Source organism: Gadus macrocephalus, chromosome 4, assembly GCF_031168955.1.
Source record: "Gadus macrocephalus chromosome 4, ASM3116895v1".
NCBI classification, from domain to species: Eukaryota; Metazoa; Chordata; class Actinopteri; order Gadiformes; family Gadidae; genus Gadus; species Gadus macrocephalus.
Window position 1 is genome coordinate 9,693,893 of NC_082385.1, and position 26,929 is coordinate 9,720,821.

Consider the following 26,929-nt stretch of genomic DNA (forward strand, 5'->3'; position numbering starts at 1 on the left):
TACCATGCGCTCTGTTTACAGTGGATGTATCGCAATGGCGAGGCGCACACAGCCTTTAGCCGTGTTCTGTTAATATTCTAGAACACACAGGAGTCCTGGAGCTCTATATCTAAATAATATCATATTATACATAGATATCTATATCATATAATATATATTATCATGGCCAAAAGCTGTGTGAGCCTCCAGACGATATTACGAATCTCAAACGACCGCGTCGGGTTCTCAGACGTCTCTGGTTCTTTCACGTCCACATCAATCTGAAGTAGACTGAACCACGACATGGAGGAGAAAGGGATTGTTGGCCGCGAATGTCTCCCGCTTGAGCCCCGCTTCCCGCTGCCGAGGGACCACCGCCTCGGCGCTGCAGGAGGCGGTGGTGCCTAAGCACTGACTGCTGCCGAGGCAGTCAGTGCTTAGGCACCACCGCCTCCTGCATTCGCGGCCAACAATCCCTTTCTCCTCCATGTCGTGGTTCATGTACTTGAACCACGAGTCAAAGACAAAGTTCCTTTCCCCCAATTCATTTATTTCACAGTTATTTAGTAAGCATGCACAGCCCAAAGCGTGCACGGCCCAGTGTTCATGGCCCTACATCTGCACTGCCCGCCATTTGCACATTCCAAAGTGTGCAGGGTCCACACTAGTGGTGGATATAATGATTAGTTTCCGTGACCCTGTTCGCGTGATTCAGTTCGCCAAGAGGAGTCGCTCGCGAATCATTCGTTCGTTTAGTCGAGTTTCCGGTAGCACTAACTCCACGGTAGCGGTGAATCGCATCATGGAATGCACGCCATTTCACGGTTCTCACCTGAGTCAGTCAGACTCAGTGGAGTCAGTGCTACCGGAAACTCGTTCGTTCGTTCAGTCAAGTTTCCGGTGAATCGAATGGTGAACGAGACGAACGAACCGGTTCGGTTCGTTCGTCCTAAAGACTCGTTCATTCGAACCGGTTCGCGACCAAAACGAGCCAACACTAGTCCACACAAGCACACTGAAGACCTAGAGACCAGAGGATACAGAAAGTTACCTGGTGTTTTACAAGACACCTGATAAGACACACACACACCCCCGCTTCATACACGCATAAAAACCCGCTTCATACACACATACACAACCGCTTACTACACACACACAAACCCGCACACACGCACACACATCCGCTTCACACACACACACACACACACAACCGCTTACTGAACACCCGCTTACCACACACACACGCTTCATACACACCCATACCCGCTATCTACACCCATCCATGCACACTTACTACACACACACACACACACGCTTACTACACACACGCACCCTTATCACCCACACACACACACACACACACACACACAGCTGAGCTATCGACTTACCAAGCCCTTCTTAGTAACTACTTACGAGTATAGGTGCGATTTGGGATTGTGAACTATGTAGGTTACCAATGCATTGTTCATATCGATAGCTCAGCACCTAATAAGAAGCTGAGCAATCGACTTACTAAGCCCTTCATAGTAACTACTGTACTTACAAGTATAATCGCAGTTTGGGATTTTGAACTATGCAGGTTAACAATGCATTGTTCACATCGATAGCTCAGCACCTGATAAGAAGCTAAGCCCTTCTTAGTAACTACTTACGAGTATAGGTGCAGTGCACAATGCAGGTAAACAATGCATTAGACATGCTTGCCAAGGAAGTTCTTTGCGTAAAATCAACCAACATAGGCCAGTTTTAGGATATTTTTCTAAGAAAGAATACATCAGTTGTGGTTTAGATTGATATCTGATGCTAAGGATAGTTTAAAACAAACCTGAAATAATAATTTTTTTTTTTTTTATAAAACCTGCAGTGAGGTCAAATGTAACCGAAATGATGCCCAGCACATCACCACTAGACACTATTCTATCTATATTGCACAATTGTCTATAGACAACACTATAGACAAGGGTCTATATAATCCAGTAGTGCTTATTTAAAGACAAAGACTATTTAGCTGGCAATACGACTAAACCTTTAATCTGCTACCTTTCAAATATAAGATCATCTAAGGTTTTGTTGTAATATATTATCAATAATGGAAAATGATGATGCAAAGACATCTTCTACAGAAATGTACTAAATACAATAATCAAATCCAGAGTGTAAGAAGCTGTGAAGGGGAGGCTAAACTATTGTTACCTTTGTATAATCCAAACTCTAACCCACGTGGGTTTCTTCTGTTCTTCTTCACTTCTTTATTGTTGCTTGTCCTGTTTGTTATGTCCAGGAAGCGTTCCCTCTCTCTTCCTTCTTTCACCATTGTAAATGTCATCGAAATCCCAGAGATCGGAGGTCACAAAATGTCTATACAAAACAGTATAAGCGTATTATGAACAAAAGGTGTTGACGGTGTTGTCCACCAACCAACCATAGCAATCAGCAGCAAGTCAGCCAGGTCAGGGTTGGTCAGTCCTGTTCACACCTCCATACTCATGAACAGCACCAGGATGCCCAGTAGTTGCAGAGCAAGCTTCTCTACCACCTGGGATACTGAATGCAACTCAATATAAATTAGGACACTTACACACTAGTGGCCAAAGAGACGCTCTAGCAATGTCCAAAACATTCTGTTTTTTATTTTCATGTGTTTTTCACTGCAGCTGACATGTTTGGAAATATTTGTGTGAATGTGCCAAGAAACACTTTTCTCTCTTTCCTGGCTACATTTGAACATCTTATCACTTAATTATTCAGCTAATCACTCGTAAAGTCAGTTTATAATTGAGTAATTGATTCATTTAGTCAGTTTATAATTGATTCAGTTTATAATTTAATCATCTCATCATTTATTCAGTTTATCCTGTGATCTTTTATTCAGTTGATCTTGTATAGTCAGATAATCTGAAGTGCGACTAACAACAATCCCAAATCATAACATTAAATTAGAGCAACGAAAGTGGTGTCGTGCTGAGTTTATTATTTGATAGCAATATTGTAGAACAACTAGACAATGTAGTGCAATCAGAATAAAATGTTGGCCAATTGTTCTGGATTCCCCAAAAATTATACATTTAGCCACAAGCTAAAGGTTAATGATGAACATGGCTTCTAATCCGCGACCGGCATTCAGTCTGCCCGATGGTTTGTTTTATATGATAGTAAGTATTACCAAATGTCCAATTACAGACATAATTTGACGTTTAGTTTTTACGATGGAGAGAATTACATATCAGATCATATTAATGATCATATCTGAGAAGTATTTTAGACACCTGATGTCATTGCCTTTTTGCTCATCTCCTTCAAGTGTGTTTGATTACTGTTTGCATCCATAAAGTCCCCTTAGTACCATTACAACCTGTATTCTTGTAAAACAAAATGGCCGGGTGAAATAGGACAGATTTCGTTCAGATTAGTCTTGGTTCACATTGGACAATATTTCGCAATTTTTTTTCAAGTTTGTTTCCTAATATATCAAGCATATTGTGTGACACATATACATGTAAATCCAAACCGTTGGATTTACAGTTAAAGATATTTTAAGCTATGGTTCAGATGATGCAGTTTGATTAAGTTTTCCTGAAATTTTCACTGTACAGCTAAATCTATCTTGACGGACATACTGGGTTCAAGACACAAAAATGTTCAGCATGCAAAATAAGACATGTCAAACACGTTTTGGGAAATTGTAATTCATCGGGGCAGCCGTGCCGATCGTTTAAACTTTGACCATGAATTATAGTGCCCCTACGGGAATTTCAGTGAATACTTGATTATTGTTTGGGACAACCTGATCCCAAGCACAATCAAGTACAGATTCTGACAAACGCGGTGCTGCATTTTCAAGAAATGCACAACCCTGCATTTTCCAGAAAGCTAGTACCCTGCATTTCAAGAAAGCTGATACAAGCAATACCCATGGCTTTTTGAGAAAATTGTATATTTCCGGTTTATCAAAGCATAGGCCTACCCAAATAGGAAGAGCACCTTTAAGAAGCTTCAGGCTCGATCGTTAGGCAAAATACTGCTGGTGTGTCTAGGCGTTTGACTGTACAACCCACAGAGAGCAATATTTTCTTATTTTTAAGATTCTGGGCTAAGCCCTCAATATCTTAAAAATTGTTGAAAAGTTGGATATCCTAGCAAATGATGGTGGCTGTTTTCAAGTGATTGTAGGTTCAGGCCCAGAAAATGCAATATATGAGCATGAAAAGGGGATACATTTGGTTGTAATGAAGCTGTATGGTTTTTAATAGTTTGTGTACATGTGTGCGTGCAAATGCACCACTTGTGTACTGCCTTCCTGAACGCTCACACCCATAACAAGAAAGGTTTCCTGCAAGTGATAAATCTTGCTGCTGTAAGGGATCAGGAAATGTTACGGTATCTTATTCCTTGACGGCAACAAGCCAAGTATTGTGTGTTTCTATAAAAGTGTAGGTTTTTAAAGATGTTATCAGCTGGTTGCGTTTGCAACCAATCACTCATGACTGCTTTTCACAAGAAAGCAGTAAAGCAGGCTTCACAACTTAACCAAATATTTGTGTTTTTCTATTTGGTTAGTAGTGGTTAGTAGTTCTGATTGCTTCTGGTGTCATACTGTCCTGTACTGAGCATCTCACGGGCTTGAATGTCTTGTCATGGAGTTGTCTAAAAGTTACAGTTAAATGTTCAACTATCCTCACTAAGAGTATTGCATGGCTTTTCCCACATCAAATTTTAGGCGTTTAAAGACTTTGAGTCAATTCCCTTGAGGATGATGTAGAATGGTGGATTAAAATGATTTTCAGGCTTTATATTGTTAGCATAACCTTATCCTTTTTTTTTTTTTGCATTCCAGGAAGACAATCATTGCATTTCTGGTAAAAGATTTCCTTGTTGCCAGAAATTCAATATTTGGCCTACACACCCTAAGAGGACAGATAGTTAACCTTTAAGCACATTTTAACATCCACAGTTATTGGTTAATATTAGGTGTGGATAACTCGTGGATAACGTTTTTTTTTCAATCTGAAATAAAACAAATATGCTACCAACATATTAGTTTGTTAGTTAGTATGATAGTAAAGAGTAGATGCTGAAAGCTTTCCTTGGACAATACATTTGATTAGCTGAGTGATAAACCTAAGTTAATCGAGTTCAGCTAGAAGAAGGAAGTAGGAACTATAGGTTTTAATAATATATTGACCTCACCTGAAAACATCAACACTGGGTGTGGCCTAAGACTCTCAATATAAATAGGCTGACACAGGGACAGTCTTCAAACTACCTTCACATTGTTCTCACTATAATTTTAGCTTCACCTGAGAGGTAAGAGGACTTCTTTCCTTTTCCTTTTATTTTGGGACCTAGACGGTGTGCATCATTATTGTCTAACGTGGGTCAGACAATGGAAGGCTTAACGTTGATAGCTGATGTTCAGTATGTTTTGTCCACTTATAGATGAACCAGCTTGTCTGCGTTCTAATGCTGGGCATCTGCGTGATGCAGGCCAATTCAAACCCATCAAGTAAGCTTTTAAATGATTACCTTTCAAAAAACGTGAATGTTTCTAAAATGTTGGTATATTGTGATGTTTTCTTTCCCTAACTCATCTTTTTTTCAGTTCAAGTTGAAGTACTGAGTTTGTTTATTAGGTATTCACAGTGTATCCGTGTACACCTGTTCTGTGGGAATTATTAGTTTTATTTTGACGGCCCATATCTCGACCTCTGACAAATATTCCTGAAAAAAGAAAATTCATTTTGAGTTTGGAAACTACTGGGTCACATAGATGCCGCCCTCTTGAACACGTGTGTATAGATTGTGTGTCGATAGCTCAGAAAGTAGTAAAAAATTAATTGCCATCTAGAAATGTAGTGTAATTTACCCCTCAATAATATACAGAGTCTGCCACATGGACCTTGGGTCGCCGGTTCGCTTCCAACCTCGACCAAAATTTGTTTGATACATGGCATGAAATATAATAATATGATAATATTTAGTGAGAAAAACCAATGATTTGCTTATTAAGGGTGGCCATTGGGATTGGCGGTGCGTTGGTGACTCAGAATAGCTCTGGGACTTGGAAAATTGCTGGTTTTATCAATACTCTTGTATCTGAAGTTCTATCTTATGGTTTATTTTATCAATGCTCTTGTATCTGAAGGTCTCTTATGGTTTATTATATTAATGCTCTTGTATCTGAAGGACTATCTTATGGTTTATTATATTAATGCTCTTGTATCTGAAGGACTATCTTATGGTTTATTATATTAATGCTCTTGTATCTGAAGGACTATCTTATGGTTTATTATATTAATGCTCTTGTATCTGAAGGTCTGGGTCGTCCATATCTTATGGAATGCTTTGAAGAGGCCAAAAAACTTGTGGATGATGCTTACAAGTACTCGCGAGATGAGTGAGTTTGTCGTTTTGAATCTTATTCTGTCTTAACGAGATTTGAACAATCACCAGAAAAAAATACCTGTTTCACTTTCATGATTAATAAATTAGCCTTTTCGCTTCATAACCTATTTTTATGATTATCTTCTTCATATTATGAATGACCATCATGTTATTACTGCTCTTCTTTCCATCCTTTCGTAACCATGCCTGCCCCCCCCCCCCCCCTGTTCCCCTCCAGGAGTCTGAGCAGGGTTCGCCGAGAGGTCGTCTCTCCGGCGGACATCCTGCGCCTCATGAAGCAGCCGCGTGGAGACTCCCGCTCGGCCGTGCGCTCGGCCGACTACATGGCCCAGACGCTGCGCCTGCTTCACGACCGCGTCCACCGCGTGCACAAACGCTCGCTCAACGCCACAGGTCAGGCCCACGCCACTCTGTTGTTGTTGTTGTTGTTGTCTGCTATTGTCTGTACATTTAGATTTAGGGCATTTAGCAGACACTTTTATCCAAAGTGACATAAAAGTACATTTGTCATAAGGAAGTGAAACAATATATCGATGTCGGAACACTAAGCGTGTTAGTAGAAAAAAGTGCAAAGCACCCCCAAATGCTAGGTTAACCCATTCCCTGTGTTTAACATAGATAGCTATGATAAGATGCTACATAACTAAGTACTATAACTCAATAGGACATACAATAGGTGTTAGCGAGTTGCAGTAGTCAAGGCACGTGATGAAGAGAGCTTGGACCAGGAGCTGAGTTGCCCTTCTCGTTAGGAAGGGCCGGATCCTCCGGATGTTGTAGAGGGCAAATCTGCATGATCGGAGAGGTGATGTTCGCGGTGCAGCACAACTGGGTTTCTAGCAGTTGGTGATGGTGATACAGCGATGTTCTCTGCAGTGACCAGTAGGTCCATGTGAGGGCAAGCTTTCCCTGGCATTAGCAGGAGCTCAGTCTTGTTGAGGTTAAGCTTCAGGTGATGGGTAGTCGTCCAAGTACTGACGTCTGCCAGACATTCTGAGATGAGTGTTGCAATCAGGGTGAGGGGAGGTGAAAGTTTTGTCAGCATAGCAGTGATAGGAAAAACTGTGTGATGTGATTACAGAGCCCAATGATCTGGTATATAGGGAGAACCGAAGGGGTCCCAGTACAGAGCCTTGAGGGACACCAGTGTCAAGAGTGCAGGGTCAACTATCAACTATTCCATGTGACCTGATAGGTGCGTATAGCTGTCTAGCATTGTCAAGTACTCTAAAGTATTGTCTTATGTCTGCTGTTCTCCAGATCTGCTCCCTCGTGAAGACCTGGAGGTTCTTTCAAAGATCTCTGGATGTGCAGCCAGGGTCAGCGATCCGCCCTGTCGCACAATTCAGAACCTGGACAAGTACAGGACTGCCACCAGTGTCTGCAACAACCTGTAAGAGCGTTTTCTGCTACGATAAAAAATGATTGAGAGATTGTGAAAATGAGGCTTTGAGTCGTAAGGTAAAAGTGTTTCAACATGTTGTCAACAGGATGAGCCCTCGCCTGGGGGCCTCCAACACCCCCTTCAAGCGCTGGCTCCCCGCTCAGTATGATGACGATGTCGCCTTGCCCATCGGCTGGGAGAGAAACCGCCGCTTCAACAACTTTGTTCTCCCTCTGGTATGATGTCGGCGTCAACCCATGCGGCAGCATCGCGTGACGTAAAAAAACACATGCGGCAAATACACACGTCTATCTACAATGGATTGTGTCTGTCCTCCTTAGGTCAGAGAGGTTTCCAACCGAATCCTGGCGTCGAAGGACGAGGGCTTGGTCAGCGATAGTGAATACACCCACATTTTGACCCTGTTCGGCCAGTGGATCGACCACGACCTCACCTTCACCCCCTTCTCCCCAAGCCTCCGCTCCTTCAGCAACGGCCTCAACTGTGACGAGAGCTGCGAGCGCTCCGAGCCCTGCTTCCCAATTCAGGTATGGTCACCGACTGGGTTCCAGTTGGAGGTTTTATTGTGTAGTTCGACCTACATGTATATGTATAGACAGTAACGCTGCAATCGACAATCACCGTCGTCATCTGCGCTCTTCAACACAGATCCCCCCCGGCGACCCCCGTTTGCCAACTGGCCCCGACAGCTGCATCCCGGTCTTCCGATCGGCGCCCGTGTGTGGAACTGGATATTCGGAATACAATTTTGGCTCCGTGGCAAACAAGCGAGAGCAGATCAACACCCTGACGGCGTTCCTGGACCTGGGCCAGGTGTACGGCTCGGAGGAGAAGCTGGCGATGGACCTCCGCAACCTCACGAGCGATGCGGGCCTCCTGCGCGTCAACGACAAGTACAAGGACAACGGCCGGGAGCTGCTGCCATTCGGCCCCCTGCATGCTAACATGTGCGCTACACGCCGGAGGGTCACAAACGACAGCAATGCCCAGGAGGTGCCCTGTTTCCTTGGAGGTTGGCGCATACTGTATATGTATATCTTAAACATCTCTATAAATCTCTGTCCATCTTTTTGTCTATCTCTATATATTTCTATATCTATCTCTTTATTGGGTATTCACAGAGTCTCTGTGGATACCTGTGGAAAAGATTGTGGAAAAGGTTTGGTGCCAAAATATCGTAACTTCCGGTTTTAGAATCACATGCAGCTTGCCCGCCCAGATGGATGAAAGATTCTGAAACTTGTTGATCATGCCTTATTATGAATGCTGAACATTTTTGCCATTGGGACCCACAATGTGATTTTTTTTTAAAAAGTGAACATTTTGAAAAAACTCGACTTCATTCATCTCGATTTCTATCTATCTCTATATATCTCTAACACTCAGAATTAATCACTGTCTGTTTGTCAGTTTCTTTCTCTCTATTCTATCTTCCAATCATAGCTAGCAAACTGTTCGTAGACTTGCGACAAGTTACGACTCAAACGGCTTGTGTCATGTTTCCAGGTGATGTTCGTGTCGATGAGAACATTGCCCTGACGTCCCTCCACACCATGTTCCTGCGAGAACACAACCGTCTGGCGCGTGAACTCAAGAAGCTAAACCCGTGGTGGGACAGTGAGACCCTCTACCAAGAGGCTCGTAAAATCATGGGCGCGTATAATCAGGTAAGCCCCACCCTTGTACCTCTTTATCCATCTCCTCTACTCTCACTCATGCTCACATCTCAGATACATCCTTTACTGATCGTACCCTTCTCCTCAACATGGGCCTCACCTCCTCCTCTTTCTCCTCAACATGTGTCTTTCTCCCTCACCCTCCTACTCCTCTCGTCCATGCTCCACCTCCTTCTCAGCACGTGTTTCTCCTCCTCATCCTCCTCCTAAATACGTTTACCTCTTCTTCCTCCTCCTCAACATGTGTCCCTCCCCAGGTGTTTATTTTCAGGGACTACTTGCCCCACATCGTGGGTGACGAGGCCATGTCCAGAAAGCTGGGCAGCTACCCAGGCTACGACCCCAACGTGGACCCAAGGATCGCCAACGTGTTCTCCACCGCTGCCTACCGCTTCGCCCATCTGGCCATCCAGCCCATGCTAACTCGCCTGGACGAAAACTATCAGGAGAACGCTAGCATCCCCAACGTGCCGCTCTTCAAGGCCTTCTTCAGCCCCTGGAGGGTCATATTCGAAGGTGAGCGGAGAGGACACAAAGTGCTTGCAAGAAACATGAATTTCAAACAAGATATTTTTCTTCAAATTGTTGCTGTTGGTTTGTTACAGGCGGGATCGACCCCCTGATCCGTGGTCTGGTGGGCAATCCTGCCAAACTGGGCACTCAGGAAAACATGCTGGTGGACGCGGTGCGGGAGAGGCTCTTTCAGTTTGTCGAGCACCTGGCTCTGGACCTGGGGGCGCTCAACATGCAGAGGGGCCGGGACCACGCCATCCCTCGTACCTATCCCTTAAAAGCTTCTCCTCCTCTCGCCTGCTGCCTCTTTGCTCGCTTGTTTTAATTCCCTTTATTTAAACATTAGTATGTTAACTGTTTTCTTACACACTAAACTACCGAAGCAACCTATTATTGTCCACTTTGAAACCAAGAATAGGCTAGACCTACCTGGTCAGGGTTCTCAGCTCCTCAGACTTTCTTTTTCTCTTCTTTTTGATTGGTTTTGTGTAAATGACGCAGCAAATGCTTCACGATCTGAAGAAAATCCACCTCTTTTACTCAACACGCTAGGCTACAACGCATGGCGTAAGTTCTGTGGCCTGTCCCAGCCCGGCAACCAGGCAGAGCTGGCTGAGGTTCTGAACAACACAGGCCTGGCGACCAGGCTCCTGCAGCTGTACAGAACACCCAGCAACATCGACGTGTGGATGGGAGGAGTGGCAGAACCCTTCGTCAAGGGAGGTCGCGTGGGCCCTCTGTTCTCCTGCCTCATCGCCAACCAGTTCAAGAACATCCGCCAGGGAGACAGGTACGCATGCTGACATCCTCGGACTGACTGACTGACATTGGGGTGCGAAACAGAAAGAAGGCCGACCCGGTTTGATCTAGATCAACTTTGGAAGATGATTGATGACGCAAGTTTGGGTTGAGTAGGGGTAATAATTAATTAATAATTCATGTAATAATAATAATAATAATACATTTAATTTAGAGGCGCCTTTCAAGACACCCAAGGTCACCTTACAGAGCATATAGTCATCATTCAAAACTATGTAAAACAGACTAGGAATAAAAGGAAAACAGAGGTTAAACATGAATAATAATAATAATTAATAACACTCAAAGACGCCTAAAGTGAAGGGGGGACCTCACTAACCACCACCAATAATGTAGGGGGGAAGGTGTTTGCACATGGACCCCCTCCCCACCCAAACCCCGTAGCCCCACTTTACTAGGCCAGGCATGGTCTTTCTATCTCATTAACTTTTAGTTCTGTTTGCTGTTGACAGGTTGTGGTACGAAAATATGGGCGTGTTCACCCCGAACCAGAGGAAGGCGCTGAGCACTGCCAACCTGGCCAGGATCATCTGCGACAACACGGGCATCTCCAGGGTACCCAAGGACCCCTTCAGACTCGTCAACGCTGAAAACAGCCTGGTCCACTGTTCCAGCATCCCCCGCGTGCGCCTCTCTCCCTGGAGGGAGAGGCCCAGAGAGGGCCCTGATGAGGCGGGGTCAGGTAAGGAACAGCAATGTGGTCAAAGGCTCAATTTTACTTTAGAAAAACCAATAGCTTGCACATTTTATTTAATCTTGATTGTTTTTGCAGGCACCAATGCAATTCTTGCAGCCATTGCAGCTGAGGTAATTATTATGAATGTATTTTTTGTATCCAATTTTGGACAATATATTCATACGTATATATTCATAACATATGAACCTATTGATATGTTCAATTCCCATACTTGCCCACAGATCCTTCCCACCTTTCTTTTTAGTAAACTGATATGCAAGTATTGAGGGAGGAAATATGACTCATATAAATTGTTATTATCTTGTTTGTATCCAGAGGACCAGGCTGACCCAGGCAGAGCAGGACATCATGGGCAAGATGGAGCCAAAGATGGAAGAGGACAATGAGGTGGTTATGTCTCACATCTCTGTAGGACAAGAAGAATGAGCTAGTTCAGGAATAAGGAAGTGTGATCTTGTGAAAAATTATGTGTTCCTATTGGTTATTGGAATGATTTTCTGCTGCATGCATTAGCTGTGAAATGAGGCAATGTGAATTATATTATAGAAAATGTTAGGACAGGTTATTAAGGTCTAGTTAAAACATTTTTAAATCCTACAAGTGCCTTGCATAGCTTTAAAACAATACAGACATTGCAGACGGTACTCGGTACTGACACGTGATCAAGCTGTTCCTCTAACATTACTTTCTCCTTGTATTTTTCTCCTCTAAAGCTTCCCCAGCCATAAGAGGTGAACCTTGCCCTTGAAAGAAAGAACTCTAATCAATGCAACCTGTTTACTGTCTTTACCTCCTTGACTTAATGGTGAATTCTTGTCGTTCACCATTCAACAAACCAATTATTTTCTCAAAGCCGTTCTTCTTTAAAATGTAAAATACTGTTGGCTGATTTATAAAAATCACGTCATCATTTAGGACCACTGTTACACTGAAATATAGTACACTGAAATGTTCAACCACAACTCTGACAATGGAATTACAATATTTACGTAAAGTACTTTTTAAGGGCTGGTATGACTTTTACCATGGACATTTTAGGCCTTGTTTTTGTTTTTATTTGACTAAATGTATTTGCACTAATTCATTCTGTCTGTTACTCAGTTTTAATCCGATCTATTATAACACATCTTGAAAAAAATGTAACCCGTCTCATATGAAACGAACAACTGCTTTGAATAAATTCTTCCTCTGTGGTTGTAATTGTTCAATCAAGATGAAGTGATTAGTAATAACCTTGAAATCCTTTAATAAAAACAAAGAGGAAAATTCATATTCACTGTTTGATGATTGGTTAATCAATGGTTGATGTAATACGCATGGGTAATCAATTTAACGTTCATGAAAATCCCAAAACAGCTTTATATACAACACCAAGAAAACACTATTGATCAAAACCATATGTTGAATGCCACGAGAAAAATAATATGAAACAGCTGATCAAGTTTCTCATCTCATATATATATATATATATATAGTTAAGCAATAGATCACGACAGGCTGTGGTGTGCTCATTATACCACTGTTAAGGGGCGTTGTTCTGCCCGACGCGCAGCGGGCATTGTCAAGGGCATTGTCTTCAAAAAAAGTTGAAATCTTCTCAAAGAGTACCTCGCTTGTTGCGTGTCCTTTTAACTGCAGTAAGCTGAGCAGTTCTTCTCTGAAGCATTTGCCGTAAAAAAAACGGACATATATGCACAGTTGGGCGGTATCCGTCTTATCGGTGGACTCATCTACTGCTATAGACATGACATCAGCTTTCTTCAGGTCTTCTTAAAGCGTTTCGAACACATCAGTAGCAAGAAGTTGAACCCTGCGAATATTTGAGGTGTCTGACAGGGGTACCTTTTTAATGGCAGAGGTCACGCTTGTTTTTACTTTGTCGTCATTTATAACCTCATTCACGACGGCCAGCATGCACTCTTTCACGGTTTCAGAGTCTGTAAATGGCCTTTTCTTTTTTTGCCAAGATCCATGACACACGAAGGGAAGCAGCTGTAGCTCTCTCTTGGGCCGTGCATGTGAAGGAGCAGGACCACTTCTCAGGGGACTTACTCGACAAAAATCGAATACAGTTCACATGTCTGGAAATAATTGAATTAATCACTGATTATTTATTTTATGGATATTTTCTTTTATTAACAAATGTCTCCGATGCTTTAAAATGCCTTTCTGTTTAGCTAAGTAGTTGTTCTGTGTGTCACTTATCATTGAAAAGCACTTTGAGCTGCATTTCTTGTAATGTTCTTTACAAAAAAAAATACGTTAAAAAATACTCTATTATAGGCCTACATATCTAGGCTATAGCAATAGTAGCCTAACCTATAATAATTCACTGTGCTATAGGCTAACCTCATAATTATTCGATCTGACTTAGGCTACATAGAACAGAACTAATATCCCCAGTTGTAGGCCAACATTGCACTGGTTTTTGGACGCTGGGATAGGCGTACCTCTCCTCTAAATACTGTTCAAACACAATTCTAGTGTTATTATTATTTTTTCCTAAAATGCATTCTCGAGTGGCTTTGGCAGTCCCAATGGACAAATCTAGGAGTAGCTGTCTTCTAGTTAAAATATCCCTTTTTGTGTTTAAACTGACTTTTTTTCTGAGCTTTTTAGGATAGTAAGGGAAGAAATGTAGCAAAAAGACTTACCTATAAAGACACCATCTTAATTTCTATAAATTCAAACCTTGTTCAAGCTTCAGCTGAGCTTTTTAATAGAAGCACAGCATGACTGTTGTATCCAGTCAACATGGGATATTCGGGAAGATGTGTGAGCTAAATGTTAATCATTAAAAAAAAATTCCCCCAGAGGGAGCTGCAGGAAGTTGCGCATCTGTGGAACTGCCACAGAAATCGCCCCAGCAGGAATGCAGTTTGTCCAAGTGGACGACCACTAATGATGTACCGACTTCCCCACCTGTTTGGGACTACAGACCGCACCAGAGCAGTACTCCACCAGCAAATACAAGCTTGCAGAGAGGAATCCCTGCCAAGAGGCCCATATCCATGCGATGACTGTTTTTGACATTTGTTCCCTGGCAATGTCCGAAATAATCTACCCATCACCAACCTACTAATTCAGAGGAGGCAATCAAACATTACCTGTTTTTAAGAGCATACATCCACACCCACCTTTAATAGTAATATAATGCTGCTGTAGAAAGAGTATTTTTGTGAAGAGTTAGGATATCTGTAGAAAACCTATTTTTTGTTGCAATTTTTATCAAGTAAGTGATAAGTGATTTATTTTTTTGAGTCATAATGCCATGTCCTTTGTTTTGTTTCAGGCTGTTCCCACAAAGACAGCTGACTTCAGATCTACCTGACTGCAGGACACTATAGCAGCACTGAACATGTTTACCTGTTATTTTCTGTCTTAAATGTGACTATATGATCTCTGTATTGTTTCTTAGATTAATGATTTTGTAATCAGCATGTGTTCAGATCGTAAAATGGGAAACCGAAATGTATTAAATCTATGCTCTATTTGTTATTATATATTAAAAACAATGTTGAAAGGCATGGGGCAAGTGTTTATAGCCTTGTATGTACAGTGCTTGGACTAATAATACAATTTATAGGTCAGCCAACAGCAAACTACTCCTGATTTATAATTTGGTGTCACATAAAAATATTTAGCAATTACACTAAAGTGCAAATGATGTTTGATGACTAATGTCAGATCAGATTTTTTTTTCACTTTGTTTTAGACACAAAGATAAATTCAATCCATTATTATTATTACACAACCAGCAAGTGTTAGCATGCAGGTAAGAGGTTTGTGGAGGAACAGTGTCACACATGAGCTCTTACAATGGTTTAGTTATGACATTGTAGTTTTGGGCTTTTATTCTTTAACTTATATTGTTGCAGTTATACGTTAAGCACTGAATTTAGTCAATATTAAGATGTTTTTAATCAATGTGTAGGTAGTTTCATACAAAATGTAAAACCACAAAGATGATTAAACTTTTACAAAGAATTGTCATAAAGGTGCCATTATTAATATAAAGTTGACACATTGTGGGGGGTAATAATTGTTGTATTACTTAGCAAAATACTGTCAGGGGTGTATGCAATTCAAACCAAAAAGCAGTTCAATCATTTAGGCATTTGAGGCAGATCAAGGCATCAGCTCCATCAATAAAAACTAAACTTGTGTCGCACAGGAAGAATGCAAAAAGATCTTATCTTTTTATTAGTGGAAGGAAGTTATGCAACCAGTTAGCAGGACAGAGGCAGGTGGAGCAACAGGGCTACGGGGGAGGTCTTAAAATGGTTTAGTAGTTATAACAGTGTGGTAGACGGAGAAGAGTCGGAGATGTGAGTTGTCTCGATCATTTAGTAAAATACTGAAGGTGTGTCGATGTGTTTCACAGTTACCTAATAGAGTTACGCAAAATTGTGTTTATTATTACACAGTTTGACTCAGTGAAGGGGAACTGTGGTTAGGATACACAATGGCAACTTCCCTGTGAAGGTTGCAATTCAAACGTTGCGATTCTTGAGCGAGTGAAACAGCAGCCAATGTTTTAAGAACATTAAAGCAAACATTTTCGACGTAACAAAGAAAATGAAATGTCTTGTCAAGCAGAAATGGTCAACTGTCCTCAATAAGAGTGTTGCATGGCTTATCCTGCTTCTCATTTTAAGTATTTAAAGACTTGAAATCAGTTGCCTTGACGATGATATAGAATGGTGGATTAGAGGGTTTATGAGGCTATATATTATAACATAACCTCATCTGATAACCATTTCATAAAAAAATATTTTCTTTGCTTATTGCAAGAAATACAATGTTTGTCGTAGGCCTACACACCCTGAGAGGACAGAAAGTTAACCTTTAAGCACATTTTTACATCCACAATCATTGTTTAATATTAGGTGTGGACAACTCCTCTTACGGGAAAGGTTATTTTTTAAATCTGTAAAAAAAAAACGATATGCTACAAATATAAAGGTTATTTAGTTAGTATGACAGTAGTTAGATGCTACTTAAAGCTTTTGTTGCACATGAAAGATGATTGGCTGTAATTATACATTTAGTTCAGCTAGAAGAAGGAAGTAGGAACTATAGGATTGACTGATATATTGACCACCTCAACCCTGGGGGTGAGGCCCAAGACTCACTATAAATAGGCTGACAGAGCGACAGTCTTCACAACACCTTCACATTGTTTTCAATGTACTCTAGCTTCCCCTGCCGAGGTAAGAGGACCTCTTTCCTATGCGGGACCTAGCGGGTCGGTGTGCATTAGGCTTGCATTGGCTTAACATTGATGGCTGATGTTTGGTATGTTTTGTCCACTTTTAGATGAACCAGCTTGTCTGTGTTGTGATGCTGGGCATCTGTGTGATGCAGGCCCATTCAAACCCATCAAGTAAGCGTTTAAACGATTACCTTTTTAATAAGTTTTGGTCTATTTTATTAAACTGTTGTAGCTGAAGGTTTGGATTGTCCTTAATTTATGTTTTTTTCTTACTAATACTTTTATCTGAAGGTCAAACTTATGGTTTATTTTCTTAATGATCTTGTATCTAAAGGTCTATCTAATGGTTTATTTTATTAATGCTCTTGTATCTGAAGGTCTCTTATGGTTCATTATATTAATGCTATTGTATCTGAAGGACTATCTTATGGTTTATTATATTATTTCTCTTGTATCTGAAGGTCTGGGTCGTCCCTATCTTATGGAGTGCTTTGAAGAGGCCAAAAAACTGGTGGATGATGCTTACAAGTACTCGCGAGATGAGTGAGTTTGTTGTTGTTGAATCTTATTCTGTCTTAACGAGAATTTTATCAATCACCTTACTGAAAACGATACTGTAACAGGATCCTCCAATATGTGCATTCAAGTCACTTTTCCATTTGTCTAACGATTCAACTATAAACACAACAAAAACAGTGAATAGAGAAAATACCTTCACGTAGCTGTTTCACTTTCCTAATTAACCTAATTAATTTGATGATAATCATCACGTTAGTACTGCTATGGGTCCCATCGTATCATAACCATGCCCCCCCCCCCGTTCCCCTCCAGGAGTCTGAGCAGGGTTCGCAGAGAGGTCGTCTCTCCGGCGGACATCCTGCGCCTCATGAAGCAGCCGCGTGGAGCCTCCCGCTCGGCCGTGCGCTCGGCCGACTACATGGACCAGACCCTGCGCCTGCTGCACGACCGCGTCCACCGCGTGCACAAACGCTCACTCAACGCCACAGGTCAGAGCGCACGCGCTATGTTGTTGTCATTAGTGAGCATGCAGTAGTTTTATTGAGGGCAGGTAAAGTGGCGGAGAGGAGTCGGTGAGGTGTCGGTAACTCCGGGTGCGTTCATACATGATCTAAATGTGTACACTCATGCATGCGTGCACGCGCACATGCATATCGCAAACATGGGCTTGGTGCATGCACACACTCTCACTCTCCTGCTCACTCACTCGAACACATACACACGCAGACAGACACACTCAAAGAATCAATCACATGAAAACACACACACAGAAAGACACACACTCAATCAATAACTTCAAAACAATCACACAGAGACACACACAAACACACTCAATCACATGAAAACACAAACAGACACACACACACACTCAATCAATCACTTGAAAAACACTCACTCACTTACTCAATCACTCATCTGAACACCTACGCACTAAGTCACTCGACCACACTCACACACCTTTTTCTGAACCTATGTCTGCTGTTCTCCAGATCTGCTCCCTCGTGAAGACCTGGAGGTTCTCTCCAAGATCTCTGGATGTGCAGCCAGGGTCAGCGATCCGCCCTGCCGCACCATTCAGAACCTGGACAAGTACAGGACCGCCACCAGCGTCTGCAACAACCTGTAAGAGCGACAATTACACTGTTATATTCCTGTCAGCTTTTTGTGTAGACCATGTGTCTACAGTTTCCCGTTATACTTTTACTTTGAAACAATGCAATTAAAATATATACAAATGCAATTACCACCAACGATATGTGGACATAAGTGATAAAAAAGAGATTGTGAAAACTAGACGGTCGAAGTGTGTCAACTCATTACAGATCTTAAGACATCCCCCAACCACAAGTAACATGCGTGCACTTCAATGGAGGGAGAGAGGGAAGTTTCAAAGTAAAAGTGTTTCAACATGCTGTCAACAGGATGAGCCCTCGCCTGGGGGCCTCCAACACCCCCTTCAAGCGGTTGCTTCCCGCTCAGTACGACGACGGCGTCGCCTTGCCCAACGGCTGGGAGAGAAACCGCCGCTTCAACAACTTCGTTCTCCCTCTGGTATGATGTCGTCAGCCCATGCGGCAGTAAAATCCACGGGAGGCAAATACACACGTCTTATCTACAACGGATTGTGTCCGTCCCCCATAGGTCAGAGAGGTGTCCAACCGCATTCTGGCGACGCCGGACGACGGCGTGGTCAACGACACGGAATTTTCCCACATGACGACCCTGTTCGGCCAGTGGAACGACCACGACCTCACCTTCACCCCCTTCTCCCCCAGCATCCGCTCCTTCAGCAACGGCCTCAACTGTGACGAGAGCTGCGAGCGCTCCGAGCCCTGCTTCCCCATTCAGGTATGGTACCCAGTCGGTACCATACCGACTGGTACCCAGTCGGTGACCTTTTATTGTGTAGTACGGTGAGCTTTTATTGTGTAGTACAATCTATATGTTTAGACAGTGACGCTGTGGTTTTCAATCACCGTCGGCATCTGCGCTCTTCAACACAGATCCCCCGCGGCGACCCCCGTTTGCCAACTGGCCCCGACAGCTGCATCCCGGTCTTCCGATCGGCGGCCGTTTGTGGAACCGGAAATTCGGCATTCAATTTTGGCGGCGTGGCGAACAAGCGGGAGCAGATCAACACCCTGACGGCGTTCCTGGACCTGGGCCAGGTGTACGGCTCGGAGGAGCAGCTGGCGAAGGACCTCCGCAACCTCACGACCGATGCAGGCCTCCTGCGCGTCAACGACAAGTTCAGGGACAACGGCCGGGAGCTGCTGCCGTTCAGCCCCCTGCTGCCCAAAATGTGCGCTACACGCCAGAGAGTCACAAACAACAGCAAGGCCCAGGAGGTGCCCTGTTTCCTTGCAGGTTGGCATATATATGTATATCTTTATGCAACTCTATATATCTCTATGTCTATCTCTATATGTCTCTCTTTGTATCTCTATCTCTATAAATCTATCTTTATCTCTGTCGCTTATATTGAAATATTTGTATATACAATTATTTTTTCTTCGTACCGCTCTATTTCTAAATGTATATCTCTCTCGATATATCTCTACATACCTCTCAGTCTATCAACTGTCTTTCCATCTTGTTTCTATCTCTATATCATAGCTAGCAAACCGTTTATAGACTCCCGACTAGTGTTGTGTCAATCGATTGTGTACGGCATGTGTCGGTTTCCAGGTGATGTTCGTGTCGATGAGAACATTGCCCTGACGTCCCTCCACACCCTGTTCATGCGAGAACACAACCGTCTGGCGCGTGAACTCAAGAAGCTAAACCCGCAGTGGGACGGTGAAACCCTCTACCAAGAGGCTCGTAAAATCATGGGCGCGTACACTCAGGCAAGCCCCACCCCCGCACCTCTTTATTCATATCCTCTTCTCTCACTCAACCCGATACATCCTCTATTGACCGTACCCCATCTTCTCCTCCTACTCCTCCTCCTCTTTGTACTCAGCATAGGTTGCAACTCCTCCACCTCTCTTTTCCCTCATCCTCATCCTCCTACTCATCAAGAAGAGTTTCTCCTCCTCCTCAATACGTGTACTTCCTCCTCCTCCTCAGGTGTTGGTTTTCAGGGACTACCTGCCCCACATCGTGGGTGACGTGGCCATGTCCAGACTGCTGGGCCGCTACCCAGGCTACAACCCCAACGTGGACCCCAGCATCGCCAATGTGTTCGCCACCGCCGCCTACCGCTTTGCCCACCTCGCCATCCAGCCCTTCCTAGCTCGCCTGGACCAAAACTACCGGGAGAACGCCCGCATCCCCAACGTGCCGCTCTTCAAGGCCTTCTTCACCCCCTGGAGGATCGTATTTGAAGGTGAGCGGAGAGGACACAAAGTGCTTGCAAGAAACATGAATTTAGAACGTGGTCGTTTTCTTCATTGTTGTTGGTTTGTTATAGGCGGAATCGACCCCCTGATCCGAGGTCTTGCGGGCCGTCCTGCCAAACTGAACGCTAAGAAACCTGTGCTGGTGAACGCGTTGCGGGAGAGGCTTTTCCAGTTTGTCATGCACCTGGCTCTGGACCTTGGGTCACTCAACATGCAGAGGGGCCGGGACCACGCCATCCCTGGTACCTATCCCATAAAAGCCTCTCCTCCTCTCGTCTGCTTCCTCTTTGCTTGCGTGATTCAACTTACCTTTATTCAATTTATGACGCTGCAAAGGCTATGCGATCTGATGGAAATCCACCTCTTTTACTCAACACGCTAGGCTACAACGCGTGGCGCAAGTTCTGTGGGCTGTCCCAGCCCGGCAACCGGGCAGAGCTGGCTCGGGTCCTTAACAACGCGGGCCTGGCGACAAGGCTCCTGCAGCTGTATGGAACACCAAGCAACATCGACGTGTGGCTGGGAGGCGTGGCAGAACCCTTGGTCCAGGGTGGCCGTGTGGGCCCTCTGTTCGCCTGCCTCATCGCCAACCAGTTCAAGAACATCCGCCAGGGAGACAGGTACGCATGCTGACATGTACTGACTGGATGGCGTTAGGGTGCAAAACCGACCCGGTTTGATCTAGATAAACTTTGGAGTATGATTGAAAATGCAAGTTTGAGTTGAATTAAGAGGCAGGTGATTGAGGAGCAGGCAGCGGGGTAGGGGTCGGTATGTGGAAATCATGGAGACCCACTTCAATACCCAGGCACGATCCATCTCATAACAACATTGAGTTCTGTTTGCCCTGGACAGGTTGTGGTACGAGAATCAGGGCGTGTTCAGCCCCAGCCAGAGGAATGTGCTGCGCACTGCCTCCCTGGCCAGGATCATCTGCGACAACACGGGCATCTCCAGTGTCCCCCGGGACCCCTTCAGCCTCCTCAGCGGTAGAAACCGTCTGGTCAGATGCTCCGATGTCACAAGCATGACCCTCTTGCCCTGGAGGGAGAGGCCCAACGATGAGGCAGCATCAGGTGATGAAGAGGGATGTGGTCAAAGGCCCGCTTTCACTTCCGAAAAAACATTAGCGTGCACATTTCATTGAATCCTCTAATGTTTTTAAAAGCCTTGTTTGTTTTTGCAGGCCCAAATGAAATTCTTGCAGCCATTGAAGCTGAGGTAATAATTATTAATATTTCCATATCGAGTTTTGGACAATATGCTTATTGATATGTTCAATTCCCATACATGCCCACAGATCCTTCCCCCCTTTCTTCTTAATAAACTGACGTGTAAATACTGAGGGAGGAAATATGACTCATACAAATTGTTATTATCTTGTTTGTATGCAGAGGACCAGGCTGTCCCAGGCCGAGCAGGACATCCTTGGCAGGATGGAGCCGAAGATGGAAGAAGACAATGAGGTGGTTATGTCTCACATCTCTGTAGGACAATAATGAGCTAGTTCAGGAATAAGGACGTGTGATCTTGTGAACAATTATCTGTGTTCCTAATTGGTAATTGGAATGATTAGCTCCTGCATGCATTAACTGTGAAATGAGGCATGGCGAATTATATTATAGAAATGTTAGACAGATCATTAAGATCTGTGACCTAATCTCCCTTTTGCACAGATTCACTCATGGCTTAAAAAAGGATCAGCTGCTGATTTATGTTATGTTATTTTAATTTAAATTGTTTTATATCCTACATAGCTTTTAAACAGAAATGTGCAGAAATTGCAGACAGAGCCAGTACATGAACATCTGACACGTGATCAAGCAGTTCCTCTATACCTTCTGCTTGTTTTTTCCTCCTCTGAAGGTGACCCAGGTGGCATAAGAGGTGAACCTGGCCATTGAAAGAAAGAATTCTAATCAATGCAACCCGTTTACTGTCTTTACCTTCTAGACTTAATGGTGAATTCTTGTCATTCACCATTCAACAAACCAATTATTCTCTCAAAGCCTTCTTCAAAATGTAAAAGACTGTTGCCTGATTTTCTAAAAAATCACGCCATCATTTAGGACCACTGTTACACTATGAAATAAAGTACACTGAAATGTTTAACCACAACTCTGACAATTGAATTAAAGTATTTACATAAAGTTCTTTATAAGGTCTGGTACGATTTCTACCATGGACATTTTAGGCCTTGTTTTTGTTTTTATTTTATGGACTAAATGTATTCTGTCTGTTTTAATCCAATCTATTATAACGCATCTTGAAACATTTTTAGCCCGCCTCATATGAAACGCAATAACTGCTTTGAATAAATTCTTCCTCTGTGGTTGATTTATCAATCAAGATGAATTGTTTAGTAATCACTTTCAAATCCTTAAAAAAAAAAGGAAAAAATAAATAGTCACTGTTTGATGACTGCATGGGTAATCCAGGCCTCGACATTAATGGTCGCCCGCTTGCCCGGGGCAGGTGAATTCTGTGATTGGGCAACTTTAATGTGACATGTAGTAGTGATATATATATTTTTAAATACACTAAATAGACCTCCATAAGAAACGTCCTCCTATATCGCGGGAGCAGAACTTTCTGCAGCGCTTTGCGTCGGTATTGGGTAAAACAGGAGAATAAGAATCATAACAATAATTTGTGTTCAGTCACTTCCGTATTGCCAACCACTACATATGAAATAAAAGAAAAAGAAGAGTCACTATCGTTATGTTCCTTCAGCCTCCGAGAACTGGCCAAGTGCCAGTTAAATGTAACGGAAATAAATAAATAAAGACACCTGAAAAAGTAGACGCCACCAGAATATGAAACAAAAAGGCAATCTGTTATCTGTTTTAGAAACCGTCGTCAAATTACACCCCACAGACTTCAATACATTTTGTAATTTCTTGTTACTCACTACAGGTCATTATCTAAGGGATAATGTATAGAACGCCTTTAACGGGAAAATAAGCCCCGACAGGGCGAACAGGACAGCGGAGGTGTCTTGCTTCCTTATTTTCGATAATGACCGGCGACGTTCTATACATTATTCTGCTTATTACACGGCTACTTGCGAAAACGAAAAAATGACTTCACGTGGTGGGTCTTTTTACAATTTATTTGTTATCAGCATTTGTAGTGTTGATCAGCAGAGAAATAGTCCGCCAAAGACGTTGACGTCGCATAGCAATTGAATACGCTGGGGTTGACAAGTTACCGGACGACTTGCGGAGTGATACCAAAGACGTCACGAGAGGCAAAAAATCCTTTGTCTACCTTGACACTAGTCGATTATACTTAGCAACGGTGAATTATCAAATATAATTCACTGCCAGAAGTTGTGAAGGGCCCATGCAAGTGAATGGAGCGTTCCACGTTATTGAGAAGACCCGTGTAATGAATAAATAATAAATAATTCAAATTAATAATGGTCAAATGCAAAGTTATGTTTGTTGTTAATATTGTTTTACTTTGATGTAACGGAAATATTATGGGAGTGTCGTGTGATAATGCACGTTTGTCTTCAGTGTTTATGCTTTAGCTTCTCTCTCACAGGAACTTATTTTTACTTCTGGAAACCATCAACTTTTTTTTCTTTTCTTGCAAGTGTTAACTAATCTAGACATTCGAGGTATCTGTATATGAGAAGGCAATTACATGTCCGAAATAGTTGGAAAATGTTGCGTATAATGTCAGATTGAGCCCGTGTGTGTGACTAGAGCCATCCATTGGGTCAGCACAACTTAGAAAACGATTCGTTTTCGATTTGATGCGGTTCAGGAATATCTCCGTAAAGACGGACTCATTGCGAAACCGCATCGAGCTGTAGAAACCGAATATTCGGCCACCGAAAATTTTCGACCGAAAATGGCCCACAAGTGCATTTTCGGTTTTCGGACGAAACAACACGGCCGAAACAGAAATTTGTGATGACGCAAATAAAAAGCGCGGCCAGCACACGCTTGTCTGGAAGCCCCAATATGTCTGTGGTGTGGACGTTTTTCAATGTTTCTGAGAAAGACCCACGTATAGCGATTTGCAAAAATTGCAATGCCTTGATTTTAACGAAGTTAGTACACAGTCATAGCCATAAATGCAATGGTACTAGGGTTGTATTATCGAGTATAAACTGTATAAACTTTGAATCTAGGTCAACCGCCATCTTCTCCGTCAACTCTCCTCTCACACTCGGTGACAGCGCCTGGCAGCGCGCCAATTATCGGTATAACGTTCTATATATAATAGTATAACATCATTTTATATATAATATCACGGCCAAAAGCTCTGTGCGCCTCCGGATGGCCGTAGCGCGTGGAGCTCTCGTAGGGATTGGGCTTTGCGGGGTTTGTTTACCGGTCTTGCGTGTTCCAACGCTTTATTAGGTAGCCTATCTATTAGGTTTGTATATATATTTTTTTTTAATGAAAAAACACATAAAAAATAAACAAGTGCAAAGACAAACTGCCGAACTTTTAACCTTTTTAACCTTATACCGTGTACCGCGGCAACCCTAAATGGTACTAATAATTGTCATAATAATTTCTTTCGGTGTTTCGGTTTTCGGCCTTGGTTTCCTCGTTTTCGGTTTTGGCCAAGAATTTTCATTTCGGTGCATCCCTACTTTTTAATATTCAGTAAATTATTTTATTTACCAAGGGGCTGTATTTAAAGCTACAAAAATAGTAATAGAAAAATGTAAACCGATGCAACTCTAACGAGATGTCGTCATCGTTTGCATTTCAGGCGTCCACACGAATCCAAACACGAAACTGCATAGGTCCGGATTTATTGGGATCCACCCTGGGAGGAGGTTTCAGAAAAGTGCGTTTTCGGGCAGCGGATCCGCCGGATCCGTCTGGATGGTCAGCCCAAATGCACAAGACTCACGCCTTGTTCACACTACATGCGTCCGTCGACTGACTCATTGGCTTTGCATGGGGCGCTCGCGAAATGCATTGTGGCTCCGTCCGTTCTGTTTGCTAGTCAAAAAGTTTAAAAATGTTCAACTTTTCAGGCAGCGACGGATCCGTCGGTCAATCAGACTGCGTTATGCAAATATACGCAAGGACACTGTCCAATGAAATCGCCTTTGTTGTACAACCCGGAAGAACATATGGATACGTCAAAAAGCCCCCATCCGTCGACAGACGCATGTAGTGTGAACAAGGCGTTATGCGGTTTCATCCAAAAATCGCCTCCATGTGGACGGGGCCTAAGGGCTCATTCACATTACCTCCGTCCGTCTACGCATCTCATTGACTTTGCATGGGGCGCTCGCGAAATGAATTGTGGGTCCGTCTGTCCAATGGGCTCCGTGGCCTGCGTCACAAAGTTGAGAAATGTTAAACTTTTCAGGCAGCGCCGGATCCGTCGGCAAATCAGATCGTGGTTATGCAAATACACTCCACGCGTCTACTGGATCCATTTCGCAATAACAAGCAGGAAAGAATCTGGCCGTTATATTTTTTTAAAGAAATGTGGAATGATAGGATTGTTTATATTCACCTGCCTGCGTCCATCGATGGGCGCATGCAGTGTGAACAAGGCGTCAGTCTCCTCGTCCACACTATATGCGTCCGTCGACGGATGACCGAGGGCGTGTCTGACGTGTAGAGGACCAGTCTTTGTAGACGCGGCCTGCAGCCAGTCTGATTGGCCGACGGATCCGTCTCTGCCTGAAAAGTTTAACATTTCTCAACTTTTTGACACATGCCACAGAGCCAACAGAACGCACTGACCCACAATGCATTTAAAGAGCGTCCCATGCAAAGTCAAAGAGATCCGTCGACGGACGGAGGTAGTTTGACCGAGGCGTCAGTGGACATATTTTCCTGCGGGCGGGGCTGCGCTCCCCCACTGCCCTCACACACATGGGGCTGGCTGTATAGCAGAGCACAAAGTGGTACTGCGTGGACACAGTTTAAAGAAGTGACAACTGAAATGCTCCCGACTGTAAGTGGCATATACAACCTAAATTAAGAAAAAAGAATAAGAACCTAATTTGACAAGGTTGGCGCTGGTTCGCCTGCCGCGTTTCTCTGCCATTGCCGATGCAACGATTTATTTCGTGCAGCTCAGGAAAAACTGAAAAAAAGGAATATAAGGCCCAATCCCATTTCTATCCCTTCCCCTTACCCCTTCAAAACAAGTGGAAGGGGTAAGGGGTAGAAATGGGATTGGGCCTAAATCAGGTTCTACCACAATGGGGAATAACGGGGCGGTGGCCTCCTGGTCAGGCCTGTCCTCGGCGGTCGGCGGGGTAACAGCAAAACAAATATTTATGGTTTGTTTAGAACCCATAGAAGCAGAAATCATAAGGATTGTTCAGTTAATGATTTAAAACCTGGAATACTTGAGACAGGCGTC

General features: G+C 43.3%; 1 protein-coding gene and 1 long non-coding RNA gene across 6 annotated transcripts in view; one reads left to right on the forward strand and one right to left on the reverse strand.

Moving 5' to 3' along the window:
• The first annotated feature begins 5,180 nt into the window (after positions 1-5,180).
• On the forward strand, positions 5,181-22,687 carry LOC132455969 (eosinophil peroxidase-like). 5 transcript variants are annotated; one of them, XM_060050088.1, is made up of 16 exons: positions 5,181-5,283; positions 5,416-5,482; positions 17,168-17,249; positions 17,538-17,713; positions 18,215-18,347; positions 18,647-18,776; positions 18,867-19,073; positions 19,229-19,592; positions 19,914-20,074; positions 20,298-20,556; positions 20,641-20,811; positions 20,952-21,189; positions 21,425-21,645; positions 21,756-21,790; positions 21,964-22,035; positions 22,436-22,687. In XM_060050088.1, exons 2-16 carry the CDS (start codon positions 5,416-5,418, stop codon positions 22,451-22,453), a joined length of 2,334 nt encoding a protein of 777 aa, XP_059906071.1. In that variant the 5' UTR covers positions 5,181-5,283; the 3' UTR covers positions 22,454-22,687. The 5 variants fall into 5 exon arrangements, with proteins under 5 accessions (XP_059906071.1, XP_059906067.1, XP_059906069.1 ...); XM_060050084.1 differs by lacking the exons at positions 17,168-17,249; positions 17,538-17,713; positions 18,215-18,347; ... (8 more) ...; positions 21,756-21,790; positions 21,964-22,035 and adding exons at positions 6,283-6,373; positions 6,599-6,774; positions 7,642-7,774; ... (8 more) ...; positions 11,567-11,601; positions 11,807-11,878 and having other exon boundaries at positions 5,185-5,283; XM_060050086.1 differs by lacking the exons at positions 17,168-17,249; positions 17,538-17,713; positions 18,215-18,347; ... (8 more) ...; positions 21,756-21,790; positions 21,964-22,035 and adding exons at positions 6,292-6,373; positions 6,599-6,774; positions 7,642-7,774; ... (8 more) ...; positions 11,567-11,601; positions 11,807-11,878 and having other exon boundaries at positions 5,185-5,283.
• Positions 18,230-26,929, reverse strand: part of LOC132455987 (uncharacterized) — a 44,615-nt gene continuing 35,915 nt past the window's right edge. The window contains exon 2 of the long non-coding RNA XR_009525366.1: positions 18,230-18,345. This is a non-coding gene — a long non-coding RNA (uncharacterized LOC132455987). The remainder of the gene's footprint in view (positions 18,346-26,929) is intronic.